Source organism: Cyanistes caeruleus, chromosome 1, assembly GCF_971803275.1.
Source record: "Cyanistes caeruleus chromosome 1, bCyaCae1.hap1.1, whole genome shotgun sequence".
Classification (NCBI taxonomy): Eukaryota; Metazoa; Chordata; class Aves; order Passeriformes; family Paridae; genus Cyanistes; species Cyanistes caeruleus.
This window is the reverse complement of record NC_141701.1, coordinates 142,690,967-142,718,245: the sequence shown is the minus strand read 5'-3', so window position 1 is coordinate 142,718,245 and position 27,279 is coordinate 142,690,967. Positions and strand designations below refer to the sequence as shown.

General features: G+C 43.0%; 1 protein-coding gene across 9 annotated transcripts in view; it reads right to left on the bottom strand.

Annotated features, from left to right (window-relative positions):
* The window catches only part of DIP2C (DIP2 acetate--CoA ligase C (putative)), a 308,352-nt gene extending 283,950 nt beyond the window's left edge, over window positions 1-24,402 (bottom strand). For 3 of the 9 annotated variants that reach the window (XM_086864699.1, XM_086864719.1, XM_086864722.1), the window contains exon 1: window positions 24,157-24,381. In XM_086864699.1, coding sequence (XP_086720825.1) covers window positions 24,157-24,241 — 85 coding nt within the window. In that variant the 5' untranslated portion in view covers window positions 24,242-24,381. Of the gene's footprint in view, window positions 1-24,156 lie in introns of all 9 variants that reach the window. The other 6 variants (XM_086864692.1, XM_086864706.1, XM_086864721.1 and 3 more) reach the window with 4 other exon arrangements.
* Window positions 24,403-27,279: the final 2,877 nt, after the last annotated feature.

Here is a 27,279-nt window from a genome sequence, read left to right as displayed (position 1 = left end):
TCTGCTTAGAAGTGGTTTGCAGTAAGTTACCATTTTTTTACAATCTTGTGTCCAACAGACCAGGATTAAAAGTATAAATATGATATATTTTTAAAATAAATTAAAATTTCCCCATACCTCTCAATTCTTCTAACAAAATCCACAAATGTGAACTAGATATAATATCTGAAGGTCAAACAGCTTTTTAAACCAACAGAGTCATAGAAGGCTTCTAAAATCAATAAGACATATAAAACTGATTGCTACCTTATAAAAAGCATCAAATCTTTTAGCCTGGGTGACACAAATATAGCATTTCACACTGTAAGCAATTTCCTGGCAATGCAGGCCAGTTTACCTTTGCACTATGAAGGGTTTTTTTGCATCTCTAGACTGCGAGTGACTGCAGTGGTTATTGAGGGAGCAGACAACTCCATGAGGCACAGTGCAGGACCAGGAACAGCAGCTCTTGGTGGCTAGGACATGGTGTCACACGTGGGTCACCCCACACCTTGTGAGCAACCAGCCTGGCTTTGCTTCCAGGGTGGGATCATTTGTCTCTAAGGAAAAAGGATGCAGGGCAAAATAATTTAGCAGAAGCAGGAGGTTGTAGTAGCTGATGTAAACATTCAGTCTCAAACCCTGACTCCCCAGCCAGCCATTCCCAAAGAGCTTACCAGCTCCCCATAAGATGGCAAACGGGTGCAGGTGTTCCAGGCTCTCTGTACCCACCTGCCCTCCATGGATGGCCAACAGGGCTGCAGCAGCAGCAGCAGGCTCTCACAAGGACAGGCACGTGAAATCCACGACAAACGGCCCAGGTGTGATGTCAGGACACCCTCATGCCTGCAGCAAAGCCCTGCTCATGCAGCCATGCACCCAAGGGACCAGACCCTTCTGACTGCTCTCAGCCAGGTGACTCCAAAACCCTTAGGCACCTTTTATATTCAGTTCACAGAGCCTACACTGTGTCCAAAAACGTTCAAATCACATTAAGCTTCTCGGTTGTTTTTGAAGATGAAACTGGTAAAATGGGCATGTGTGCTGCTAAAAATTTTAATAACATTATTTTTATATATGTATTTTATATATTATTTTAGATATAATTTTATATGTTATACTACTATATATTTATTTTTTATATTTTTATAAAAACAAGCAGATTCACACTTTCCACAAGTCAGTCATCTTTGACTAAAAAGGACTTAGAGGAAACACCAAAGAATGCCAGTTAATCCCAAATTTTAGGAATCATTCCTTTAAACCTTGCAGTTACAATGTGAGTGAGCAGATGCAGAAGGTACTGAAATTCTCCCACTGGTGCCAGGGGTGCAGGCAGAATGCTCTTCCAATGAATTCAAGAACATCTTTGACACTTTCTGCATCAGAACAATGCCAGTTAGAACACTGACACTTAATCCTGTGGCTGTGAGCAGAGGACACAGCTGAATTTACTCTGTGGTATGCCCTAAGCAGTAATCTATACAGGAAGGGAAAATATAACATAGAAGGTACAAGGTGCATCTCTAACACTGTTGATTTTGAATATGTACCAAAACAGGAAGGATAATATGAAATGTTGTCACAGCAGATCTTTATAGAGAAGCCAAAGGAAGATAATGCTGCCCAGAACCAGTGCAGAAAACATGAATATTAATAAGATTTTTTTTTACATCTGTATTTCTGGCCTGATACTGTGTGACACTTTTCTGCAACACAATGCACTATTTCAAAGGCAAAAAGAAACACTGTCCACTGAAAATTAACATGCTGTAAGAACATTCCTCTGCAAGACGTGATTTCATAATGAGATTTGGGGTTATGTCATCTGACCATATTGTTTCTATGGTCTTTATGGCACATTAATTAACTTACACTTCTGGCATCACAGCCAGGCCTACAATTTTCATTCCAGGATGATATCCACACAGGATGAGCTAAGAATTAATGAGAAACTCTGAACAAGTATCAGGATACACACTGTTCTTAACAGTGCCACTGCTTCAAAGGTATTTTTTAATGTTGCATAATTTTTGTACACATGGAGGAAATTTTTGCCAGTTCATGCAAGCAGATGTGGCACAAGGATATTCACTGATGTGGCATGATACCACCAAAACGCACAAGAGGCAACCCCACCCCTCCAGGGCTGGAACAGCAAAAGAAAATTCAGGGATATAGTTAGGGGCTGCTTAGTTTGTCACTCAACCAAAACCAAAACACATGCAAACTCTTGGCAGAACAAGGTTAATTATTAACTTTATTTATCATCTTACAAAGTAAACTGTAACAATTCATAAAAACAAATATCCAAAACATTGAAACCACACATTAATAATAATAAAACTCCAAAACTGAAGATCACAGAATTAGACTCCATTAGGCACATTGTTGCACTAAGTGGCACCCATTTAGAAGAAGCAACAGAGCCAAAAAACACAGTCTTCTACAAAGAGATCCAACATGAGCAAATGGAGCTAGATTAATACAGTAAATTCATATAAATTCAGGACAAGAATAGAAATCAGGCATTCTTTTCCACTGTTGTTTGGCTTCTTGCTAAGACAGAAAATACTGTTTGCTAAAATGTTTTCATTAAGAAAAAAGCATCCATGTCTAGAACAACCTTTATTTTATTTATTACAAATACTGCCCCTCTTACACATTAACACAAGCTCATAATGGAGCATTTTCTTAAGTCATGTCACAGTCAATGGACATGAAGAAATGGTTTGCAGCAATACCAATACCCTCTTTCACAAACTTCCTGACACAACTGGAATTTCCAGTGCTGCTTTTTCCCCTTTCCCTTTTGGTCTTACCAAAAATACAGCAAAAATAAAAATGCTACCCTGAGTACTTTCAGGTATTACAAATTCTCCCTGACACCAGTAGCTGGAGCCCAGTTGCTCTGAAGCACAGTGAAAGTCAAGCTCACTTCTTTTGAATGAGACACACACTAAGGCTGAGGAACACATCAGTGTAATGAGACAAGAAATATTTTAAATATCCACAGATGTTAACATTATTACTTCTTAGATTAAAAGACTTTAACTTATAATAAATATGGAATTACTGTACCTTTTTATGACAGTCGTTACTGTCATTTACTAATAGTTCTGGTTATTATTTTGTTTTAAACAGTTGTAAATAAGACTTTACACCTTCTTGATAGCAAACTTGCATTGTTAGTCACATATCTGAGTCAATTCCCTCCCCCTGAGCATAACTTTACCCTCTGAGAGGTAAGTATACAAGAACATGGTCTGAAGGGGCTTATTTCATGTATTTTCAGAGATGCAACAAAGGAGGAAACATGAAATAAAAATCCAAAGGAAGAGACAGCCTTTTTTAATCAGTGTTTTTCCATACCCTACTCATGCCCCCCATATTCCCATGACTTTGGAAATATACTCAGTACAAGCATAAAATTCTAAAAAAAGACCCACTGAAGTCACAAACAGCTTGATCCAACTTGCTATTGGTTCTACAATGTACATTGCTTAAAATTTACAAGATTTTATTCAAACGGGTCATCTGCATACAGTTCTAAGACAGACATCATGGGCCAAAACTGGAAAGTTTTAACACTATGATGCAATCAAAAGCAATAGTTCTGAAACTGCATGGTGGATCCAGCAATGACATCAGCTCATGGGGAAAAAAAAAAATAGGGAAAAAATTTTGACCAAAATACAGGATGTCAAAACTAAGAAAAAGTATTTATTAGCATCTCTGATTAAAACCAGATGCCTTCAATTCAGAAACTATTTTTCTGTTAGTTTTATTTTCTTCTTCCTGCTTCTCACTAATGACCCCTCCTCATAAGGAAGCCAAGCAGCCACCTTCATGCCAGGTCACCAACCACAGGTTCATAAACTCTGCACTGGCAGCACACAGTACTCAGCAGGGGCTGCAGCAATCCTGTGTGATGCTCCCTCTTCTTATCTCTAATAAAGTGTGGATGTCAACACCTGAAACCTCCACATCTCAAGGCAAGGTTATTTTACAGTGTCTTATCCATATGTTAAATAGATAATTTCTAGGAAATGAGAGGAAATTGGTCTGAAGAATTGCTTAGGTGTATAATGCACATATAATGCCAGCCTGAGCTCTGCAACAAAAATCAAATGCTGTTTGTGTAAACTGATCCCTGATTTTCAGATACTAATTTTTTATAGCTGGCTGATGTGGACATCTCATTGGCTGCCTCCAGTCTGAACTATCCTTCATCATTCTTTTCAATATGCTCAGATGTCCAATGAGTTGTTTTTTTTTTTATTAACAGAAAAACATCTAAAAGCTACAAACAAAAGATGTTTCTGAGCTGTGAAAAAAAACATGTTAAACCTTGAAAATCAACCTTTTTTTTTTTTCCAATATTATATACCCAACATGAAAAAATAACCCCCAAAATTATTTTTACACTAGAGATAGGCTTTAAAAATCCTGAGGGACAGAGTGGGAAAGTCAAATAAGTGTCCTGGAACACCCACCCAAACATTTCCAATCCTGTTGCATCTTTTTTTGGTAAAGTTTAACTGCAGAGACATGCTCTCATTCTTGCTGGGATCCAGCTGCCACTGTTTCCCTCTGCCTGCAGCCACTAAAGCCACAGCAAACGTGGCAGGAGTGAGTGTGTGCTAGCAGGTCCCTCCATTCACAGTCCAGCACATCAGTCAGGGTCTGAAGGAACGTACAGAACCGAGCACAGCTGGGTACCACACACATCCTCAGCTGTCTCACCCACGAGCATGGGGACAGTGCAGAGGCCAGGCAATGCCACCTGAGGGAATCCCACTGAACAACACAGCCTGTCTGAAGGCAAACAAAGCCTTGGTGCTGAAGAACAGATGCTTGGGCTTTACTGATGAAATGTTCCAATATAGTATTTTTCCCCGTTGTCCACTGGACACTGTTACTGTTTTTCCTTCATTGCTGTGCCAGATATAAAAAAAAAGGGGAGGAGGGAGTAAGAAGAAACATGTGTTTCCAAGACTGCAGTTCCTGCCTATTAAAAGAACATTTTAAAAAAGTTACAGCTACATCCAGAATACTATTTATCCAGCTTTAAAAGTGGAAGCATTTAGTCCAGAGGAAGAAAATAATTTAAAGGACCATCAAGCTTATTCCTTCTTTAGGACTCCTCTTGCAGTGTACAATACTACAGGATTGTAATCAAGTATTGTCTAGATGATTTTTAAAAATGAACAAGTTTATTCCAGATGTGAAAGTCTTTGAGGCTAAAGAACTCAATAACACGTCAATACTGCAAAGATTGTGGAGATTAAAAATAGCAGCAGAAAGAGGTTTCATCTTCACTTCTACTAGAACAAAAATTGCTGAACAGTGTAGTCTCCTGAAATGGCTGAGATGTCTCTTATAGTCTTTCTCATACAGGATCCCTTACATCACCAGTTGAACTCTTTAAGGATTATCTAGGCATCCTTTCTTCTTACATGTCCTTTTGGATGTTTTCTTCTTCAAGCTGTGCAGTCCATCCCTGGACAGCAGAATCCTTGACCATGCAAGCCCCAAGCACATGCACACTTACAATCACGTATTTCAGCTCTAATTGTTTTCAATATGTCTTAAGCCCATAATAAAAGCACTATGTTCCATGCAACTATGTTTGTGCCTACACATTTCCATAAGCATATAAAATAATCCACAGTTGCATAGCTTTATGGAACTATTCAGATAAAAATTTCTTCTACATGAATGTCACACTGCAGTTTCCAGACCAGTCAGTTTTTCACAGGATAATCCACGATAAAATGCCCCATAGCTTTTTATACTAGACTGTAAAGAAAGATGTAACACTTGTTCTTGGCTTTAAGTGGTAGCAGAGGGCTCCCAGAGTAGCAATTCTATTTCTTAAAGTATAATGGTGTCCAACCTCAATTTACTATGTTGTATCAACCTGAGATTTGTCAATAATACATAACTTCATCTCTGAAGCTAACACTTTTTAGTTTCCCAAACATAAGAGATTGTTCTTAACCTAAAGATGAATCACCACTGGAGAAGTACCATCTGGAAACAAAGCACAGTTTTTCCTGCAGCACAGGAAAGAATGGCATCTAAGAATTGTAGTTCATCCACAAAACATTAGACATAAGGTAGGAAATACAAGGAGAACTTTTTCATGTCTGTGTGATCAGCAAACACTTGAATTTCTTATGACCTGAAAGAAAAACTCAAACAAAACAGCTATCAACATATGAATCCTTGAGATATCACCAAAAAAATAAAAATAAATAAAGGGGTGTGGGGAATAATCACAGCTCAATGTCTTGAGCTCCTGGTATATATTATTAATGTTCTGGAGTGCTTATTGACATGTTGGAGACTTAACTTTACGGGCACATATTCATCTAGAGATGTTTCAGGAGAACAGGTCGTGGGCATCAGCAAACTAAGCTGCTACTGGATGTGAACCCACCACCATCTGCTGCCTGCCCTGCTGAGGCTCTGAGAAGAACACAACACTGCTTCTGCCACTGATGGGAGGTCTGAGCACGCACCTCCAGCCACCAGCCCAAGGACAGAGGAAGGACTCTGGCTCAGAAGCAGCATTCACCTCTGCCTCAAGCTGCTGGGCAAGTCTTAGAGCCAGCTCTGGATTTCAAAGCTCTTTTGTTTCCAACCTAAAACCTTCTGTATGTCTGTGTTCTTGTCTGCCAAACTGATCTTCCCTCTCTCATTATTCTCCCAACCTGGGAACGGGTCTGAATTTGCTCCAGTTTTCAGTTTGGTTCAGTGAGAGCCGGAGTCCCTACAGATCGCCAGACACTGTAAATGGAAAGGCACAACAGGTTCATGTAAACCTCAAGATATATACAATAGAGTTTTACTTTATTGACTGTGTATTTCGAGGTACCAGAGGTCATAATGGTTAATTGTTCCAAGCCAAAAGACATTGTTGCAAATTCAGCAAGAGCATGTAATTCATTTCAGGTGACTGAACTGAAACATGCACATCACAAAACTAACTGTAATAAAGATGTCTTCTTAGTCTGTTTAACAGAAACATCGGTGACTCTTTTGAAAGGGTGTGAGTCAGTATAAAAGCCAATACACTACTGAGAAGCAATAAATATAATGGGATTAAAATTATCTTCTTTCGCCAGACAGCTGAGACTGAGCATCAAGAAACCCCACATACCCTGGTGTGATTTAGAAGGCCTCCTAGTGACAGTGATCTGTCCCTTGTCCTTCTTGACCTCAGCTGCTATTTAAGGAATTGGGAGCATTGTGGGGAAGGGGCTTGCACATCTGAGCCACAAAGCTGTGGAAAAATCCGTGACTCAGAACGGGTAACTCGCGCATGCCTATCCCTAAGGGAGCTGCTGCCTCCTATAACATTCCCTTAAGTGGGAAGATTCGTTCATTCCAAGAGTCAGTGTGTGAGGTTTTTCTTCCCCTCCTTCTATGAATGTATATTTCTTTATATCTTTAAATATGCCTACATACACTCACACACTGCTTGCAAGAATAATGACGTCTGTGTACGGATTTTTACATTTCAAAAGCTCCTTCCTTAAATATCACTGAAAATAAATCATTGCCTAAAGAGATGTTCCCACAGCTAAATTCTTAAGTTCCTTAATGTGTCACATTTAGCCTTTAATGGAATACATAGCCCTTGTCCACATTCTTATATCTAAATTTTAGTTATTCTATCAGTGACAGACTAACTTCTTACCCTCCTCACCCCGCAGCAGTGGGTAGAAACAATTGCATATTTGACTTTGCAGACCATTCCTTTCACAACACAAACAATCAAAAGTTTCTGCTATCCACATCTTATGAAACACAGGAACAGAGGACTAAACAACCATAAATGCTGGATACCACAAAAGGACCAAGCTTTTTGAATCAACTACATTTTCATACAGGTTCATGAAGCAAAACTAACTCATGAGGCTTCAGACCAAGTTCAGTAGATTCCAAGTACACCAGGAAAAATCACGATGAATGGTAAAAGGAACATGAAAATTAAAAACTAGCTGTAAATGTATTGCATGGCCCTGAACAGAATCTTTTATCTCATGTGTTGACTGCAGCAATACACTCTCAAATTCCTAAAACAGAAACAATTTATGCCTTTGATATACAATGTCAAAGGACTGAGACACTGATCACTTGGCCTCTCCTGTTCTTTTGCTATTTTGAAAATCCTATGAAGAAATTAAACCTATCTTCTCACCCACCCCTCAACTGCCTCTTTTTCCTGTAAGAGAATGGCTTGAATACAGTCTTCAGGAAATTACCCTATTGGATCCAGATTTTTCATATCCCTGAGCTGCAAACCCAGCCCTGGAAAGCAAGAGATAGGCATTTTTTCTTTGGCTGGCAATTACATTAATTGGTTTATGAACCACTTTTTTTAAGGCAATGCTAGAAAAAGGCAGAAAGTGCAAGGCTGGAGCAATTTTTCCTTGCTTCCTCATGATTCTTGCCTTGCAGCAAAAGGTGAAGAGAAACAGCTTCAAAACATTTTCCAGAAGATGGCTGCTTAGATCAACTTGTATTCAGGAGGAAAGGCAATCATTGTATTCCCCTGTTTCCACACTGTGTTGAAAGCAAGAACCTGCACTGGGATTTTAAGGTGATTGCACATGTTTGGCTGCAGACAGAAGGCCCCTGCCCATGACATGTGTCTTCTGACAAGCTTCTGAATGTATCCTTCTCCACAGCATGTATGGAATGAGGGGGCTCTTCAGCTGACACTCACTCTCCTGGAGTTGCTCTCTTTTTCTTGCAAATTCTATAAAGCACTGAGCAAGCACAGAAAATGAGATACAGGTGTGGTCAGTTCATAGGTTCATTCGATTCATCATTCATCTAATGACCTGACCTTAAACATATAGTGAAGCATCATTTAAACAAAAATTGCTTGAAGATCCCTTTCCATTTGCTCAGTAATCCAAAAGAAAGACTGCTGATCCTTTGATTTAACACTGAATCTCTTTTTTAAGCAAGCAGTGAAGATGCCATCAACCTTTTTTTTCCATGCAGGAGACAAACATGCTCACTCCATGTGTGACAATTTGGTTTAAGTTAAGCTGGCAGTACCAGTGAGACTGAAGCACATGCCTAAAATGCCTTGCTGAACTGGGACCATACTCTACATAGCTTTCTCTCACAAAAGCTATGTCCAGCTGCTCACTGAACAGTCAGGAGACGATGTGGATATGGGAGTTCTTCCATATTTGAAAGCTGTGTTCATACCCCAAAAAATACAGCCCAGTTTCGCTTTTTATAGAGAGGAAAAGAAAGCCTGGTGTGGCTGAGAAAGTATTAATAGTGTGAGGCCAAACATTCATCTGAGGAGCACAGCTAAAATCACTCCTATAAGAAGGCTCACTGTGGGTTGTTCTACAATGCAAAGAATTGGTGACTGATTTCTACCTCTGCCAGGGGGACTCATTATTGCATTACTGACATGAAACTTTGAAAAAATATGCACTATTTAACTGTGTGATTACAGCTGCATACTACTCTCAGAACAAATTTCAATAAAAATAATAAAAGATCTCATCAACATTCAAGGTATTTTCATATCTAAAATCAGTGTTAATAAGTAATTGAACAAAATTATTTTCAAAGCCATTCAGTTCTGCTCATTTCCCTGCTCCTGACAGAACCAAGGGAAATACTTTTCCATAGATATAAAGAAGCATATAGTTCCATCATAAAAAAAAAAAAAACAAACAAAACAAACCAGGAATTGTTTAATTGACAGTTATATACTTGAGTGATGATCCTAATGATAGTATTAAAATCATCACAAGCACCCTTACCCATGCTTGGATTCTAGTTCATTTACATAAGATGTAAATTTACTGCCATTATCAAGTTTTGCATACAAAAAGCAGTAATATTATTTTAAGGGAAACAACTTCAGAACCAAATATCTGTTTAATGCACTGTGCTTCACCTCTCATGTGGCATATTTTTGCTGACTATCACTAAACTGCAGAAGGCATAATTACATCCAAAATTTTAAAACTTGGTGTTACAGCAAATCTCAGGTATTAATTCACTGCAGGAGAGGCCAAGTATGCCATTCTAAAATCCACATACAGTGGGTGACCCACAAGAAATGTGCTGGGAAGCACAGAATTACTTATCAGTGAAAGGGTGGAAATTTAGGGGGGTATCACAGAATGGCTGAGGATGGAAGGAGCCTCAAGAGGTCACCCTGTCCAACTCTCCCTCTCAAGCAGGGCCTCCTAGAACAGGTTACCCACGTCCAGACAGCATTGTGAGCATCTCAAACGACAGGGAGTCACAACCACCCTGTGCAAGCTGTAATAGCCTCAAAGTAACAAAATGTTTTCCTTATCTTCAGTATAGTTATACAAATTATTTTATTCAGCAGAAAAACTGGATTTAGATGTTTCTATACATGCACTCCTTCCCAATGCATCCATCTTTTTCTCTATGCATACTGTTCAGACCCTGTTCTCAGCAGGATGCAGTTATTTCTGAAGTTGCACTTTATAGCACACACTGTTGAATTGATCCAACTTTAAGTGCTACAAAAAGAAACTTACTCAGGGGAAAAAAAAAAAAACCACCTATGAGATTTTCTTGCTTTTCTTGTTTCTTTTGGTTTTATTTTGTTGTTTGTAAACCCAGGCATCAGTGGAATCATAACCCACCTGCAAACAGCAACAAGGCAGCAGTGACAGCGAAAAGGACTTTTAAAATCCGGCTTCACGCCACATCATGTATAACCCTCAGCCCTGTTGTTCCAAGTCTGGCTCCCCAGGAAGCTGTATTTTGTATTTTGTGGGCACTCATGTTAACACCACAGGCTAAACTGGGCATTGCACTTGCACTGAGCAGAGAAGAGGAGCAGGATACAGCAATCACACAATCCAACTCTTCTCGATTTAGGCTTGGAGCTGGAAAATAGGTGCAAGTAACATGACTCTGCCCCAGCTGGCACTGAACCCTCTGCAGCTAGGAAGTTAACAGAAGCCAAGAAGAAGGGCCTTTATTTTTCTTCTCCTTTTCCACACACAAGTGTGAAAGGAGACACGCTTCAGTATGCCAGGGATGTTTTACAGCCATGCTGCGCATTGTGCTAAATGACAGTGCCAGGGAGGGGCAGGGTGGGAGCAGAAATCTTTATATAGAACTGAGAGCAGTAATTCAGCCCCTGACAGTCACATGAATACAGCCCTGCTGAACACAAACAGTATCTTTCTCTGGTATTAGGCTATTAGGCAGATAAGGCTCCACTTTGGATTTGAAAGACTTAAACTGACAAACGATCTTGGGTTCTTCTTCACCCTGCATACGGTGGCAGAGGGCTGGAGGAATCTCTGCACTTTCCACTGCTTATATAACAGGTGTACTCATAAATATGTAAAGATGATTTGAAGATACAGTTTCTAATCCATGCTTTATGCCTGAACAATTTAAATTGCTTTCATCATGTAGACAGCATTGCCAGCTCTTTGCAAGTAGTTCCTTTATAATTTTAGGCTCTATTAGCTGTATTTTTGTTTAGTGTGGGTTTCACGTGAATTGAGAGAAAAAAAAAAAAACCCACCCACACTGAATGGGGATATAATTAAGAGAAATGCATTTTTAGACGGAAAATAGATGTCACGACTTAGCTCCAGATCAGATTTCAAGAAATTTAAGATGCACATTTTCCATAAATGCCTTGCACTGTACAGAGGATACCCTAATCTAGCTCTAAGCAAACATGACAGAACTAAACAACAGCAACCAAAAAAGCAAACATCAAGCATGACCAATAGAACACATAGCTAGTGTCTCTACAGCCTGTAAGTTTCAGCAGTTAACAAGTTTATTATTCCATGACAGAAATTTGTTTGAAATCAACTTAAGAATAAAATATTTCAATTTGCAACATGTTGGCCCTGACATGCTTCGAGAGCAATGTTTCTCATGTGAAAAAGGAGCAATTGTAAAAGGGGGCATCACATGAATTACCTACATGATGATCCTGTACCAGGTGGACTGTTTAAGCCCTGGTGGAAAGACAGATGACCAAGGAAGGTGGGGCAGGATGATGGAATGACCCTGACAGGCCACACCATGGACAGATGGCTTTAGAGAGAAGAAAATCAGAAATTAAACAGTGAGGGGAGGGGAAAACAGAGAGGTGAGAAGGAGCTAAAAATGAAAGTAAAAGGCACATATGTTGGCTTTCTGTCACTCAGAAACAGGTGATACCAACCATGTATTAAAGGACCAGAAATGCTACAGAGCTTTAGTGCTAATGAGTGTCTTCCTACCAATGAGTAACAACTTCTCTAAATATGGACAGGTTTCCCAGACCTGAATGAGGTCCCCATCTTTCCACTGGGAGTTCATCATGGCCCATTGCTCCATATAAGTAAATGCTCTGTCTCAAACACGAGATGTTCTACCACCAACGACTACACACAAAGTGAAGAAAAAGTATCTGTTTCTTTTTGCCATACACCCTAGCACAGATCCTTAAATATCACAGACTGCTTCTGACTATTCACAGACTTTAAGGGAAGTACACCCATTAGTGCAGTCCTGATGCCAGCAGAGCTTTTGCCATTTATTTTTAGGTGAACTGGACTTCGTTCTGAGTGAAAAAATAAATACAAGAATTTATTTTGGGAAAACTTATACTCCCCCCCACCCTTATCTGAGCCCCTGAAAATTAAGCTTCAGCTTTTGCATTGAAAGTACAACCATACTGCTATTTTGTGGAGATTTCAATCACCTTTAAACTGCAATTCCTATTGTAATTTCATTGTAATTACTATTGTACTCTCCTAGGAGCCCAACTCGGTGAGGTGTGGCTGCTTTATTGTCTGTGCTGGGCTCAGGGGTGGAATGCAGAAACCAGTGAAGGGGATAACCCAGTCCATGACAACAGTCATACAGTATTCTCAAAAGGAGCCTGGAGAACAGGTGCCACAGTGTTCCAGAAGGATGTGGCCACTTAGATGCTTTATCCTCTCTTAACTCTAACACAACTATGGGAGCAATTTTTGAGAAAGAAGGACACATAATATGTTTCACTAATACTTAAGTAAGACATCTTGGTAGCATCTACTGGCTACCATTTTCAAACTACCACTTTTTACAAGGTCCTCATGAACAAAAGAACCTTTTACTCTAGGGGAAAGTCAGGGGAGATGTCTTTGGGTGTCTGATTTAGAGCAGATTTATGACAGAGTGAAAAAAACCTCTAGAATTCAGAACACAAAACTATTCATGCTTAAAAAGTTCACTTCTAAGAAGAGTTGGTTTCTTCTTCTTCCCAATTTCAGTCTAATCTAGTCCTAGATACTCAATTTGCTTTGGTCTGAAGAAGGCACAAAGGATCAAGCTGGCAGATGGGGCCTGGTGGTATTTCTAGTATATATCCTGCACCAGAATGGCTTATAAAGAAAGTCAAATCTGAAATTGTATTTGTTATTTACCAGAAGTAATAATTTATAATACTTAAGAGACAATGGGCATTTGAAGAAGCATACATGTGCAGTTTCACATTTTGAATGATGTACAATAGACATATCATTGCAGGTGATATTACCTTATCAAAATACTCAGAAAAGCACTTTGCAGGTCAGCCAAAGCCAGACCACCACCTAGGAATGACAAGCAGCATCACACAGTAAGAGGACTTTATGTTTCAGAGATGCTGTGTTTTTTGCATGATCTTCATGAAAGAAAAGAGCCCAGAGTATTTCCTCAATAGTAGAAAGAGTTGGTACATGAACCAGCTGGAATTCCTTCCTCTCAGGAGAGAGAAACTGGCACTGATGAGAAAGGATCCAGGCTTCCTAGACTTTTGAAAGGTATCCTATGGAGAGAAAACTCTTATGGACAAGGTTATCACAAGTTAACAAATGTCTCTGAAAGGTCCAGCAGTCAAAGATGAAATTTAACATCGCTGTGGCTATTTCTGGCTCAATACATCCCACACACAGCTTCCTCACTTTTCACAAGGTGACCCCAATCACCTCGCTCAGCCACACAGCATCTTAGGTAGAACAAAAAACAGACAGGAGGCTGACCTTCAAAGCCAAGGAAGAAATATTAGACTTGCCAGGAGTCCTCATCTTCCTCAGAATTACCACTAGCAGACAATACCAGCCACAGCATTATTGTGCTCAGGAAGAAAAATAGTGTCTGGGTTAAGCAACAACAAATATCTTCTCCCACTGCAAACAAAGGAGTATGTTCTCTGTTTCACCTTGCTCCAGAAGTGACTGCTGGAGGTCAAAGACACCAGCTTTGTGAAACTCCCAATAAACAAAACAGTTTTCACAGACATTCCGAAGGCAGCACTAAGGCACAGAGTCACTTTTCCTGCTCCTACACCCTTCACCTACCACTACAGTGAAGAGCAAATACAACTTACTACAGTCAGACAGTGAGGCAGAAGCAAAGACATCACAGCAAAGAGCAACCTTGGGCATAGGATGCAAGGATTAATCTTTAGAGGAAATAAGTACTTCCTTATTTTTTATCCAAATTATTACAAAGGACAATATCTTTATGTAGAAACCAATGATTAAGCAAAGTACAGTAAACTTCGAGGAAGCTTTTAAAAATGTTATTTTTCTGCCACTTCTTGCTTATATAGAAGTCCCCTGAGCTACAGGCAAATATATGAGTAGCCAGTATTTAAGCAAGTATTATCAGAGCGGCTGCCTTTGATACCCTCTCAAACTGTAATGTATGCACAATCCTTACAGTGTTCAATATTGACTTAAAACAAATTACTACTGCAAGTAAATGTCAAGTCATCTCTAGTAAAATACTGAAAACATACTAAACCTGAAATTCTAAGATGTTGCAGTGCCTTTTGGAGTTTCCAGGAAAACATATATCATAATATTGGACTAGACATTTAAAAAATGCCACTACAAAAGCACTAAACCAGTGTATTTCTGGTCAAGGGTGGCTCCAGTGGTTTACATACCTATGTATACACACAGACTTCCTACATTTACTATGTCTTAGAAAGGAGCCATCCACCAGTTCTACTTGTAGGTAGATTTGTTTTGAAAGCTGTTGAGTCTTCTATGCAAGTGTTTCACAGTTTATCTATTGTTATTAATATTTTCTGTCTTATCTTCAAACTCCATTTGTCTAATTTCCATTCCTAGGAGTTCAGTCTTCTGTTGTTTTGGACTGCTAATGCTCTGCAGTATGAGAAAGTATTCCTCCATCCCCAACACAAGACTTCTCAAATAATCAAAATAAACTCCAACCTTTCTCCTGGTAAATAATGTTTATTAAGACTGCTTTAATCCCCAATGTCCATGCCTCTACTCTTGGTCACTCTTCAAGATCTATTCTGAAATGCTTGTCCAATTCTCCCAAGCCTGTGACTGAAGTCAGTGTTTGCCAGAGACACAGATAAAACCTTGTGATTGGAATGTGCCAAACTTTAACAGCATGAAATTCATAAACATAAAACACAAGACTTTTTTCCATCACCATAAAAGCAAAATATTATTAAATTTAACTGCTGATAGTCCCATTGTTGCTGCTCACCATAACAAATCAACCTTTTCTATTACAACACAAAGCAAATTTGAAGTAGAGCAAATTAAAAGTACAGCCTGTTATTTTCCCTCTCAGCAATAAACATTACTCCACAGTCCAACAGTACTTTTTCTTAAAAAAGGTTAATCCCTTACTTCACAAAACTCAGAGAACTTACAGCATCTACTAAAGAAAGTATCCATTATTTTTTCAGACTAAAAAACATGGCAAATGAAACTGAGCTCTTCCAACAAATTCAGCAAAGAGGTTTGCCATTATCATCATTCAGGAAAGAGCAGGGATGTTTCTACATTTTGCTCTTTCACTGGGTAAGTGTTGTTGGTTCCTCCTCAGGCATCTGCCAAAGAAGTCTAGCATTTCAAACAATTTTTACTTCAAGATTCTTCACTAAATTTGAACTGCTTGCATGCCACCACAATGCTTTAATTTTATTTGTTCACACATTCATAAAAAATAACTGGTCATTTAAATATTTCTTTCAAGAATAAGAGGCATAGCACACAGAATTCTAAACTTCACTCATTCCCCTTTAAATTATAACAATGAAAAATGTGAGTTAATATGACTAAGGATATCCCCACAAAAGAAAAAAAAGTGAGGTTTTATTATTTGCTACTACCAGAAAGAAATTTTCTGTACAATTCCAGAGCCATTCTGTAAGAGTTGATATGAAAAGTCCAAAGACCAGTTTGGTTTATTTTCTCACTAAATGGCAGTAATAGATGCAATATCCCTGCAGCCATCCTGCTAATAGCACATAATTCTTCCTGGAGGGTCCACACAGATGGACCAGTCCAGGGCTGCTTTCTCTGAGGAGACTGTTGCTAGGGTCTCTCTATTTTGCCAGGCTGTTTATGGACACATGGACATCCACACAGTAGGAAAAAGAGTGTCAGAACACTTTGTTTGAGTGTCTAAGCCAACCAAAAGTCTCTGAATTTTTGCTGGTCCAGGCAAACTTTCAACCAGCAGCCTACCAGTGAAAAACCAGGCCCCATTGTTTACACTTCAGTATTTGTCACAGGTTCATTATGAAACATTTCCTTGGCTTCTGAGCAGCTCTTACCAGACCACACTTACAGGATCTTTTTTTTGATATTTTAATCTTAAATACAGATCAAGCCAAGATTTGAGTGAATAAACTGCAGATGTCACAGTTTGGAAATACAGACTCTGGATCCAGAGAGATACAGGACCAAATAAATCCCAACATCAATTTCTACTTAGATACATAGACAGCACTTGAAGAATCCCTCTGTCCCCTCCACTGCCACCATTCTGCAGACCCAGCCATACACATAAAAGCAAAAACCCCCTCAAGCATCCTAAATGACAGTATGGTTCAGTCTTTGGAAAGCAAACAGCCCCTTCAAAAGTTGGAGGAAACATCTTCTCTTCCAAGTTATCAAGATCCTTCATGAGAGTCCTTCCTCTAGTTATCCAACCTCTTAATACAAGTCTTAAAAAGAGATCACTGAAACATCATATAGTCATCAAAATTAACTTCTGCTGTAAAATAATGTGGCAATTATGCACACCCTGGCTCTGGATGCTGCTCTAAGCACTGCAAGTTAGACTGTGCCTACCAAACTGCCAGGAACCAGCAAATGACTCTGCTCTCCAAAAAGGGGCTGCAAGAAGCACTCTGGCACACCTCCCTCCATCCCAAAAGCCATGCACAGAGTGCCCTGGTAGGATTTCACACAGCTTTACACAGAAACCTCCTCTTCTGTGGCAAGAGGCTCCAGCTAAAGCCATGGCCACAGTCTTCTGCCCAGCATCTGTCTCAAGCTGTATTGTTCTAAGTATTTCTACTCCTATATTTACTGTTTTATTGCAGAATATGATGATGTCCCCAGTATATTTTACACTGTTTTGAAGTCATACTTAATCCTGGGGATAAATAATACTTGCTAGTAATTAGATGCCCAAGCCAAGACTACCGGGGGGAAAAAAAATGAAAAACAAAGAGATTTATTTACACAGGTCTAAAATGAGCAATTCCCCAGCGTTCTGCACCAAGTGGAGTTAAATAAGCCAGTTCCCATCTTTTAATGTATGTTTACCCTAGTAGTACAAGGAAAGAACAGAATTCTGCAGAGAGCAATCATGTTTTGGAAATGTCCCCACACCACCACAGTCAAGGAGAGAACCAGGAGCTGTGGTTAACAATCAGGAAAGGCTCCTCACAAGCCAGGAAAAGACTGCTCCATCCAGATCCTGGGCTGGGGCTGCTGACTGCAAGGAGGTTCTCAAGAAGAAAAGGGGGAAAAAAGGAGGCGGGGGAGGAAAGAAGGCAGAATGGGATCATCATGAGTTTGGCAAAAATGAAGCTCACCCACTGAGAAGATAGGGGAATATACATGCATAATTTTACATGGATTAAGAGTTTGTGTCAAATCTGTGATGCACTGTGGTGAATTCTTATACTGCAGTGACTCATCTTGTCTGACAGTTGCTGGGGAATTAAAGCAGTTATTTTTAAAAAATTATATGTCCTGCTTGACGCGTTATACAAATAGCCTCTTAAAAAATTAAAACGCAGTCAATGCATTTTTAAGTATAGGAGAGCTATGGTACATTTAGGATTCTGCGTACCATACCACAAACATCCATTCTGAGCTAGGAAGACCTAAAGGAATCTGCTGATATCCCTTCAGAGAAACTGGTCTTTTTGCTGTTCCCAATCCAAATCCTGCATCAAAAATTAGTTTATTATCTCTGCTTTTAGACAGCATGAAAACACTTTCCCCCAAGAAAAATTAACCCAAATGAAAGAGGCGTGCTAAACCTGAATTCCTCCGATACCAAAGGATATTTGGTTTGCTGGAATCAGAATGACTGTGTTTCCCTTCTGATGGATCAGCACAGGCAGGTGAGCACCTTTCCAGGGAAGGCAGCACGCTGACTCACAGCCACAGGTGCGCACAGGTGTGGCAAGGGGAAGCAGCGCTGGCTCCTGCTCCCTGCGCTGCGCAGCACAGCCACCCAGACATAACCTGAAGCTGCAAAGGGCAGCTCCTTGCAGCGTGTGTTCTCCTCAGAAATACATTGTTTACTCTCTGCTTTGCCTATAAAACTGACACCCCCTCGGCAACTTTCACACATCCTTGGGAAAAGTGTCTCGAGTGCGTCAGTTGTGTAATACAGTAAAGATCATCTGAATGATCTATTAAGTGTAACCCCTGGGCATCAATGCTGCTCAACATCAGCTGGCAATAAAGGTATATTTACAGCATGCCTTCAGGACAGCTGTTCTGGGAACATCCTGGAGATTTGCATAGTCTGTTTTACAAGGCATTACCATGTACTTCTACTGAAGGAGTGGCAGAGAATTCTTTTGACACACATTAAAAGCCCTTAAGTCCAAATAGCACAGTGAAGGAGGTAATTAAAAATATTTAGAATTTAAAAAAAAAAAAAAAAAAAGAAGAAGAAACCCTTCAAATTCCAGTGCCTGAAAATACAAATGAATAACCCTTGAACGAATTGAACCTGTTTTTAAAATAATCAGCTTACTGTCCCTCTCCAACTTGAGCACCATCAGAGAAACAAAATAGCTGATGAGAGGAGCTTCGTCTAAAAAAGAAAGGTTTCTGTTGACAGTGCTCTTGATTTTATCATAATTTCCATGATATCCAGTGTATTTTCTTAAAGCCTTAGTCTCCCATCTAACTCCCATGAAAATTTCAGCTTTATGTATTTTGAGTAAATTAGTCCTCTCTCCACCAGAAGAAAGTAACTGAAAACATGAGCCAACTCTCAACAGCTCAAAAAACAGCACGAAGCAAATGTGAGTGTTGAATTTCTTAGTTCATTTCTCACCTAAACTCAAGAAGCATTAACACTCTGTCATTGCACAGGTGATACTCACTTTCTAAGCAGAGAACTATCTCTCAAGGAGTGAATTAAAAGGATGACTCTGCGTCCCAAATCACAGAGGTGTGCTAGTTATTGAAATTTTCACACTTTAAAAACCTCTCTGCAAGTGAAGTCAGCTGGCAAATGTTAGGGAGAAATAATAACAAGAGGAGTTAACTACACATCTCTGGTCTCAACCCAGCAACTACAGGCAGACAATAAAAGACATAACTTACACCAAATAAAATAATAAACCTGGCCAGAAAGTAACTCAATCAACCCAAGCAATATTACCAAATATAATTGAGCCAGTCAATACAATGAAAGCAGAGGACCAAATTAATTAGGTGACTTCACATCCAGTGCCTTTGGGAATAAGTAATCACTTATTAAAGATCTGCTGAGACTTTTTTTGAAAGTGCTCTTTGGAGAAAAGTTGAGACTTTCAAAAAAAGAAACCTGCAATGCCTCACATATTTAAAATGGAAGAGGACTTTTTAGTCCTCTTTTATAATTTTAATTATAGTATGGAACACAGGGAAAATAGTTTCTGAACACGATGGTTTTCACATTTTCCATGTGGTGTCTGTGGTTCTTTAAGTGTTTCTGCTATGTTATCTTGGATAAAATACTGGAAGAAATATAGAGCACCTCTGCCCAATTAATTTTGGTTCACTAAATAATTGGAAGGGCAATTTAACCTTGTATACCCTGAAATTGAGGACAAAATGAGAAAAGGGGGAGGGAGCATTTTTTAAACTCTTATGTGTTTTTAAGAATGAAGGGGTTGTAGAATGACTTTTTTTTTTTTTTTAATAAAACAGCACATTTCAAGACTCCTGGTTTTATTTAATCAGTTCTTCAGTTAACAACCCCCAAGCTATTCTAAAAAACAGTATGATTCATCTATTTCCACCCAGTACAATTTTATACATGGTTAGAAAACTAAAAACCTCATAAAATCCTAAGCAGCCCTGAAGAGCAGCTACTGCAGAGTGACATGTTGATTGCATCAGCCTGGAAGGGCTACTTCTGAGCAATGCAAGCTTGAGTAGCTCAGGGAAACTACCAGAGCGTCAGAGAACATGTACATAACATACCAGCATCAAGCATGTTCACTCAAACACAGCCTCACAAACGTCTCCAGAATATCTGGAATTAAGGACGATTCCACAACTTCAAATATTTAAAAAACTCGAAATTCTGTTGAGCTGCTGTGTCCTGAAAAACCAGAAGCAATATTCCCTTCCCAAAATGAAGTGAAAACATCAACAAGAAGTGTGCTGTTGATGCCTTAGGCTGAATGTAACACTACATGCCACCACATCACCGTGATCATTCTCAACATTCTGCGGGGTGCCAGGCTACCTCTGGCACTCGCTCCTCGCGTGGGGCAGGCAACCTGGACACAGAGGAACCTGCTATGCATTTCTGAGTCTGGCTGATCTTCACCTTCCAAGTCACACTAATGAAACTAACAAAATCTAAAATGGTTATTCTCATTTGCATCCATAGTACCTTTTAAATAGCTATGTTAAAAGCAAAAAAAGCCCATTCAGACCACAGCAAAGGGGAGGTGGAAGGCATGTGGCTTGCCCACAGTAACCAACAGGTTAGGATTGTCACAGAGACAAACTTCACAGAGCACCATTAAAGTCCTTTCAACCTTCCTCCTCCCTTTCAACAAACAAGCAGTGCACAACCACTAAAAAAAAAAGAAAAAAAAAAGAGGCACTTTGCTCTATGGTCTACAAAGCACGTGCTATCTGACACTTCCTGAGGCTCTCCTGCCACATCTCTGCTGCCAGAGAGGCTATGCCCAGTGTGCAGCTGAACAAGGAACTCTGGATTTGGCTATAGGGGCTGGGGAAAACACCACGGCCCATCTGAAATGTGTGATGACAACTCCCAGTGAAGACTGTGGTTCCAACACCTGCACAGTGCCCGCTGTGCTAGTGGCACAGTAACCAGGTCTGGGCACAGGGACACAGCTATTTTATGTTCAGTTTAGTTTTGAGATGCACTGCGTGGGCAGGACCCACTCTATCACACTTCCTAGAGCTAGGAAGGAGACAGCTTTAGCTCACAGCCAAGGAATAACCACACAATAATCCTGCTGGTGCTCCTCTCTTTCCCACAAAGCAGCAGCTCCCTTTCAGAAAGTGTTCCTAAAGCTGCACTGTCCATAGCAGGTTTTGGCACAAGGCCTGGGTACAGGCAGCAGCTCTAAGACCCACAGCACCCAGAAACAAAAACCTCATACTCAAACAACACAACAAATACAATGGTTCAGAAATGCAGCACTTGAAAAAACGTCTTCCAAGGAAGTCTGACTTGGGAAAGCACTTTAAAAAGGGACATAAATTACAGCAGTCACTCTGCTCCCAGTGTTATCAATAAGACCCAAACACATAAAGCATACAGTTGCCTATTGCCTCCAAAAGTCTCCTGCTTCATAAAGGCAACAGAGACACCCTAACACATCATGAGCAGAACACATGTTAAAACCTCAATCATGTGAACTTTCATGCACTTGCATAAATGTGTATCAGTGAACGAAGGGAGTGGACTGGCTCATTACAGCCAAGTGAAGCACAAGCATAAGGTTCTGTACATTCAGGGTGTAGAGACAGAGAGCTGCTTTGAAAACCATTTAACTCAGAAGTAGCATGGCCAGAGTATGAGCAGACTTCTACAACACAATAAAACTGTACAAATTACTGATCCCACTCTCTGTAGGGACTAATTTTGGGAACAGGCCAGGAGTTGCAACATGCCTAAAGGTAGGAGCTTTAAGCAGTAAATTATTTCATTTTCTCAGGCACTGAACACTGTCATGTACTTGACTAAGAACACACCAAGAGCAGCCTGGGGGAAGACACTGAAAATGTGATATTGCCTGTTCTTTACCTGCCTCCCAATTCCAACTGATCCTCATTTAGGCTGCCACAGTCAGAACACACAAGCCACCCCGTCTGCTGCATGTAACGCCAGTGGCACATAAAAAACTATATTGTCAGTGGCCTAAACTCATTCACTGTCAGTGGCCTAAACTCATTCCAGATCTAGCTGCAGGGAAACTACGGCAGTGCAGATACAGATGCCCAATTTCAAACCATGTCCCACTTCCTCAGAGCTTCCTTGGATTATGCTTATAGCAACAGAAACTGCACCACAAAACTGTATTACAACTTTGGAACACTGCATTAGCATATTTATTGAAGGTCTATGCCAGTTTGATTTCAGGTTTTTGGTAAGCATTTACTAACAGATGTTTTAATTAGTATCTCATTGGTGTGTAGACAATTGTGACACACACCAAGAAGCATTTTCTGCATAAAGACATTGCATGTACCATGATAGAAGCAGCTCTTCCCACCCTCACTACCACAGACGATGGCCAATGGACGGGCAGTGCATCACAGAAAGGCAATACTGTATTTAACTCCTCTTACTTCAAGTTTTCAGGGCCCTATCAGGGAGGGGGAGGCACAGAAATGGGAGCCACAAGCAATCTCAGTAGCTCATTCTCTTCACCCTCAAAGCGTTAAAAGGAAAATACAATGTCAACATCAGCTCCTCCCTGCTGATGAAACTGGCCCCAGCGCATTTTACTTTCTGGCTCGGAGCCCTTACAAACCGTTACAAAAAGACAGAAGACAGACAGACAGCTCAATATATTGACCACTTCCAATAACTAATTTGGGACACGCTGGGTCATTTGTCCCTTCTATGAAGTGCTGTAGCCTCTTGGTGGTGAACAAACACTGATATTTGGGGGCAGCATTTTTTTATTTTTTATTTTAAAAAAAAAAAAAGGAAGAGGCAGCTTATCTGCGTTTCAAGAAAGAGCCAACGCTAGCATCAGTACATATGAATACTGCCCACTCTCTCCCTCCGGGAGACAGCGATTCCATCAGATACACTAAAAGCGTCTGCACGACTCCGGGCGCTCAGTGCCCATCAGAGAGGGCACTGACAGCCGCTCCTCGCTGCTGCCTGTCGCTCCTAGCCCGGCGCTGACACACATGGAAGCGGGGAGCGGGAGCCGGGCTGAGGAGCGGAGGGCGGGCTGGGGCTCCCGCTCATCCTCCCTGCCACGGCAACAGCTCGGGCTGCGTGCGCGCCTTCCCAGCACGGGGACCGGCGGAGCATCACAACCAACCACGCCAAGAAGCCACCACAAGCTTCCAATTACACATTTATGAAAAAAATAAATAAATAAATCCCGCAATTAAATATGTATATATATATATATATATATCGTTTCGTCTGAGTGACCTGACCGGTATTGTCCACAACGACCTTACGAGAGGGTGTTTTGTTGCAGCCGACACACACACACACACACACGCTGCGTGGACTCCGTGGGAGTCTCTCGATGCGGCCACAGCGGGGTCTGGCACGCAGGTACACGGCACGTTTCCCTGGCAGGGCAGGAGCCCCTCCAAGCCATCCCCACGGATTTTTCCAGCTCCCGCACCACCGCGTGCGCGGCCAAGCCCCGCCGCCAGAGCCCCCCTGCCGCCCCCGCCCGCGCCGCGGCGGAGCGCGGGGGGCTCGCAGGTAGAACAAAACCCCCGCGCCGGGGTCCCCCGCCGGCGGCAGGGGCCGTCAGGGGAGCCCCCCGGGCGCCATCGGGCCGGGGCCGGCACCGCAGGGCCGCAGGGCGGAGGGTGTGCGATGGGGGAGCGGGCCGGGGGTGCCGCGCCGCTGCCGCGCTGCCCGCGCCCACCGCCGCCCGCCCCGCCGCGCCTTTACCTTCGGAGAGCTCCAGCTCCAGCTCGGCCAGCCGGGCCCGCACCTCCAGCGGCAGGGACACGCTCTCCAGGCTGCGGTCCGCCATGCTCGTGCGGCGGGGACGGGCTCTCCCCTCCTCTGGCTGCCCGCTCTCCCCCTTTGTCCGCGGCTGGCGGGGCGCGGGAAGGCGGCGGGGCCGCGGCGGGTGGCTGAGTCCTCCCCGCGCTCTCAGCCGGGCATGCAGGGGGAGGCGGGCGGGCGGGCGGTCCGCGCGGGGGGACGGGGCGCGGAGGGAGGGAATGCGGAGGTTTCTCCTCTCCTCCCCTCTCCTCCTCCTCCTCCTTCGCCGCCTCCTTCAGCGGGGCCCCGCCATGGCTGCTCCCGCCGCCCGCCCGCGATCGCTCCGCATCGGCTCCTCGCCGCGCCCGGCCCACCCTCCCCGCCCGCCGCCGCCCGGCACCGCGGCGGCGGCTCCCCCTGGGCTCGCCCCGGCCCCGGCCCCGCTGTCCCCGCCCGGCTCGGGCTGGCGGCGGCGCTGGCGCTGCGGTGCCGCTGCCGCGACTGGGGCTGGCCGGGCACTGCCGCTGTCACATCCACGTGACCGCGCGGCCCCGCCGCCGCCCGCAGGGGGCGCCACGCGCTGCTCCGGCCCCGCCCCGCGCGCCCCGGGGCCGCCGCTGCCGCGGGAGCTGCGGGAGGAGAGCGGGAGGAGAGATGTGCGGGATGTGCTGAGTGCGGGATGTGCTGTGTGCGGGATGTGCTGAGTGCGGGATGTGCTGAGTGCGGGATGTGCTGTGTGCGGGAGGAGTGATGTGCGGGATGTGCTGAGTGCGGGATGTGCTGAGTGCGGGATGTGCTGTGTGCGGGAGGAGTGATGTGCGGGAGGAGTGATGTGCGGGAGGAGTGATGTGCGGGATGTGCTGTGTGCGGGATGTGCTGAGTGCGGGATGTGCTGAGTGCGGGATGTGCTGTGTGCGGGATGTGCTGTGTGCGGGAGGAGAGATGTGCGGGATGTGCTGTGTGCGGGATGTGCTGTGTGCGGGATGTGCTGTGTGCGGGAGGAGAGATGTGCGGGATGTGCTGTGTGCGGGATGTGCTGTGTGCGGGAGGAGAGATGTGCGGGATGTGCTGTGTGCGGGATGTGCTGTGTGCGGGATGTGCTGTGTGCGGGAGGAGTGATGTGCGGGATGTGCTGAGTGCGGGATGTGCTGAGTGCGGGATGTGCTGTGTGCGGGATGTGCTGTGTGCGGGAGGAGAGATGTGCGGGATGTGCTGTGTGCGGGATGTGCTGTGTGCGGGAGGAGTGATGTGCGGGATGTGCTGTGTGCGGGATGTGCTGTGTGCGGGAGGAGTGATGTGCGGGATGTGCTGTGTGCGGGAGGAGTGATGTGCGGGATGTGCTGTGTGCGGGATGTGCTGTGTGCGGGATGTGCTGTGTGCGGGAGGTGTGCAGAGTGTGGAAGGTGTGCGGGAGGAGGTGTGCGGGGTGCGGGAGGTGTGTGGGAGGTGTGTGGGAGGTGTGCAGGAGGTGTGCAGGAGGTGTGCGGAGTGCGGGAGGTGTGTGGTGTGTGCTGTGTGCGGGAGATGTGTGGGAGGTGTGCAGGAGGTGTGCTGTGTGCAGGAGGTGTGCTGTGTGCAGGAGATGTGTGGGAGATGTGTGGGAGGTGTGCAGGAGGTGTGCTGTGTGCGGGAGGTGTGCTGTGTGCGGGAGATGTGTGGGAGATGTGTGGGAGGTGTGCAGGAGGTGTGCAGGAGGTGTGCTGTGTGCAGGAGGTGTGCTGTGTGCGGGAGATGTGTGGGAGATGTGTGGGAGGTGTGCAGGAGGTGTGCAGAGTGTGGGAGGTGTGCAGGAGGTGTGCTGTGTGCGGGAGATGTGTGGGAGGTGTGCAGGAGGTGTGCTGTGTGCGGGAGATGTGTGGGAGATGTGTGGGAGGTGTGCAGGAGGTGTGCTGTGTGTGGGAGGTGTGCAGGAGGTGTGCTGTGTGCGGGAGATGTGTGGGAGATGTGTGGGAGGTGTGCAGGAGGTGTGCAGAGTGTGGGAGGTGTGCAGGAGGTGTGCTGTGTGCGGGAGATGTGTGGGAGGTGTGCGGGATGGCCGAGGTGTGCAGGACGTACTAGATGTCCGGGATGTGCAGGGGCCGGGGGCTCCGGGGGAGCACAGGAAAGGGCTGCACTGGTTTCACTCGTGCCACCTCCCAGCAGTGGGGCTGCACGTCCCGTTTTGCCAAAGAAGGTGGGGAAGGAGTTATGTGCTTGAGGCAGGCAGAGATTCAATTCCAAAACCCTGTGCCCCCTTTTCCTTCCCCACCTGCCAAACAACTTCCAGCCTAACCCTATTTTCACTCCTATTCTCTGCATACAGCCAATGGAGGACTGCACAGTGTCAGCTTAACAGAGGGATTCTATGATCTTAGGGGTCTTTCCCAACCAAAATTTTTCTATTCTATTCTATTCTATTCTATTCTATTCTATTCTATTCTATTCTATTCTATTCTATTCTATTCTATTCTATTCTATGCCATTCCATTCCATTCCATTCCATTCCATTCCATTCCATTCTACTCTACTCTACTCTGCTCTACTCTACTCTGCTCTACTCTACTCTACTCTACTCTACTCTACTCTACTCTATTATACTCTACTCTATTCTACTCTATCCCATCCTATCCTATCCTATCCTATCCTATCCTATCCTAATTCCAATTCTACTCTATTCTGTTCCAAACAAGCCATGGCAATTCCAGTGTGTGTATCACTTACCCATGGGTGCACATTGCCATGAAAGAGTAGCAATGTTAATATGATGAAAAAGTTGACATGTGTACCAGCTGACACTGAGCCAGTATCTGGTGAACACGGTAAAAAATACTGAGGATTCTTAATTACACCACTCCAACAAAAGGAGTGTTTTGAAAACATTTAATAAAACTGCCTTTCCAATCAACAAATCAACAAATACATTCCAAAAGGAACATCTTCCTTTTTTTCTCTGTACATATTTTCTTTTTTTCTTTTTTTTTTTTTTTCTTTTTTTTTTTGGTTTGGGCTGGGGATTATTAGATTATTAGTTTGCTTTGCGTTTGGTGGGTTTTTTTAATCCCTCACAAGAAAGAAGGAGCAAAACACCACAGCACCTATGGTTTC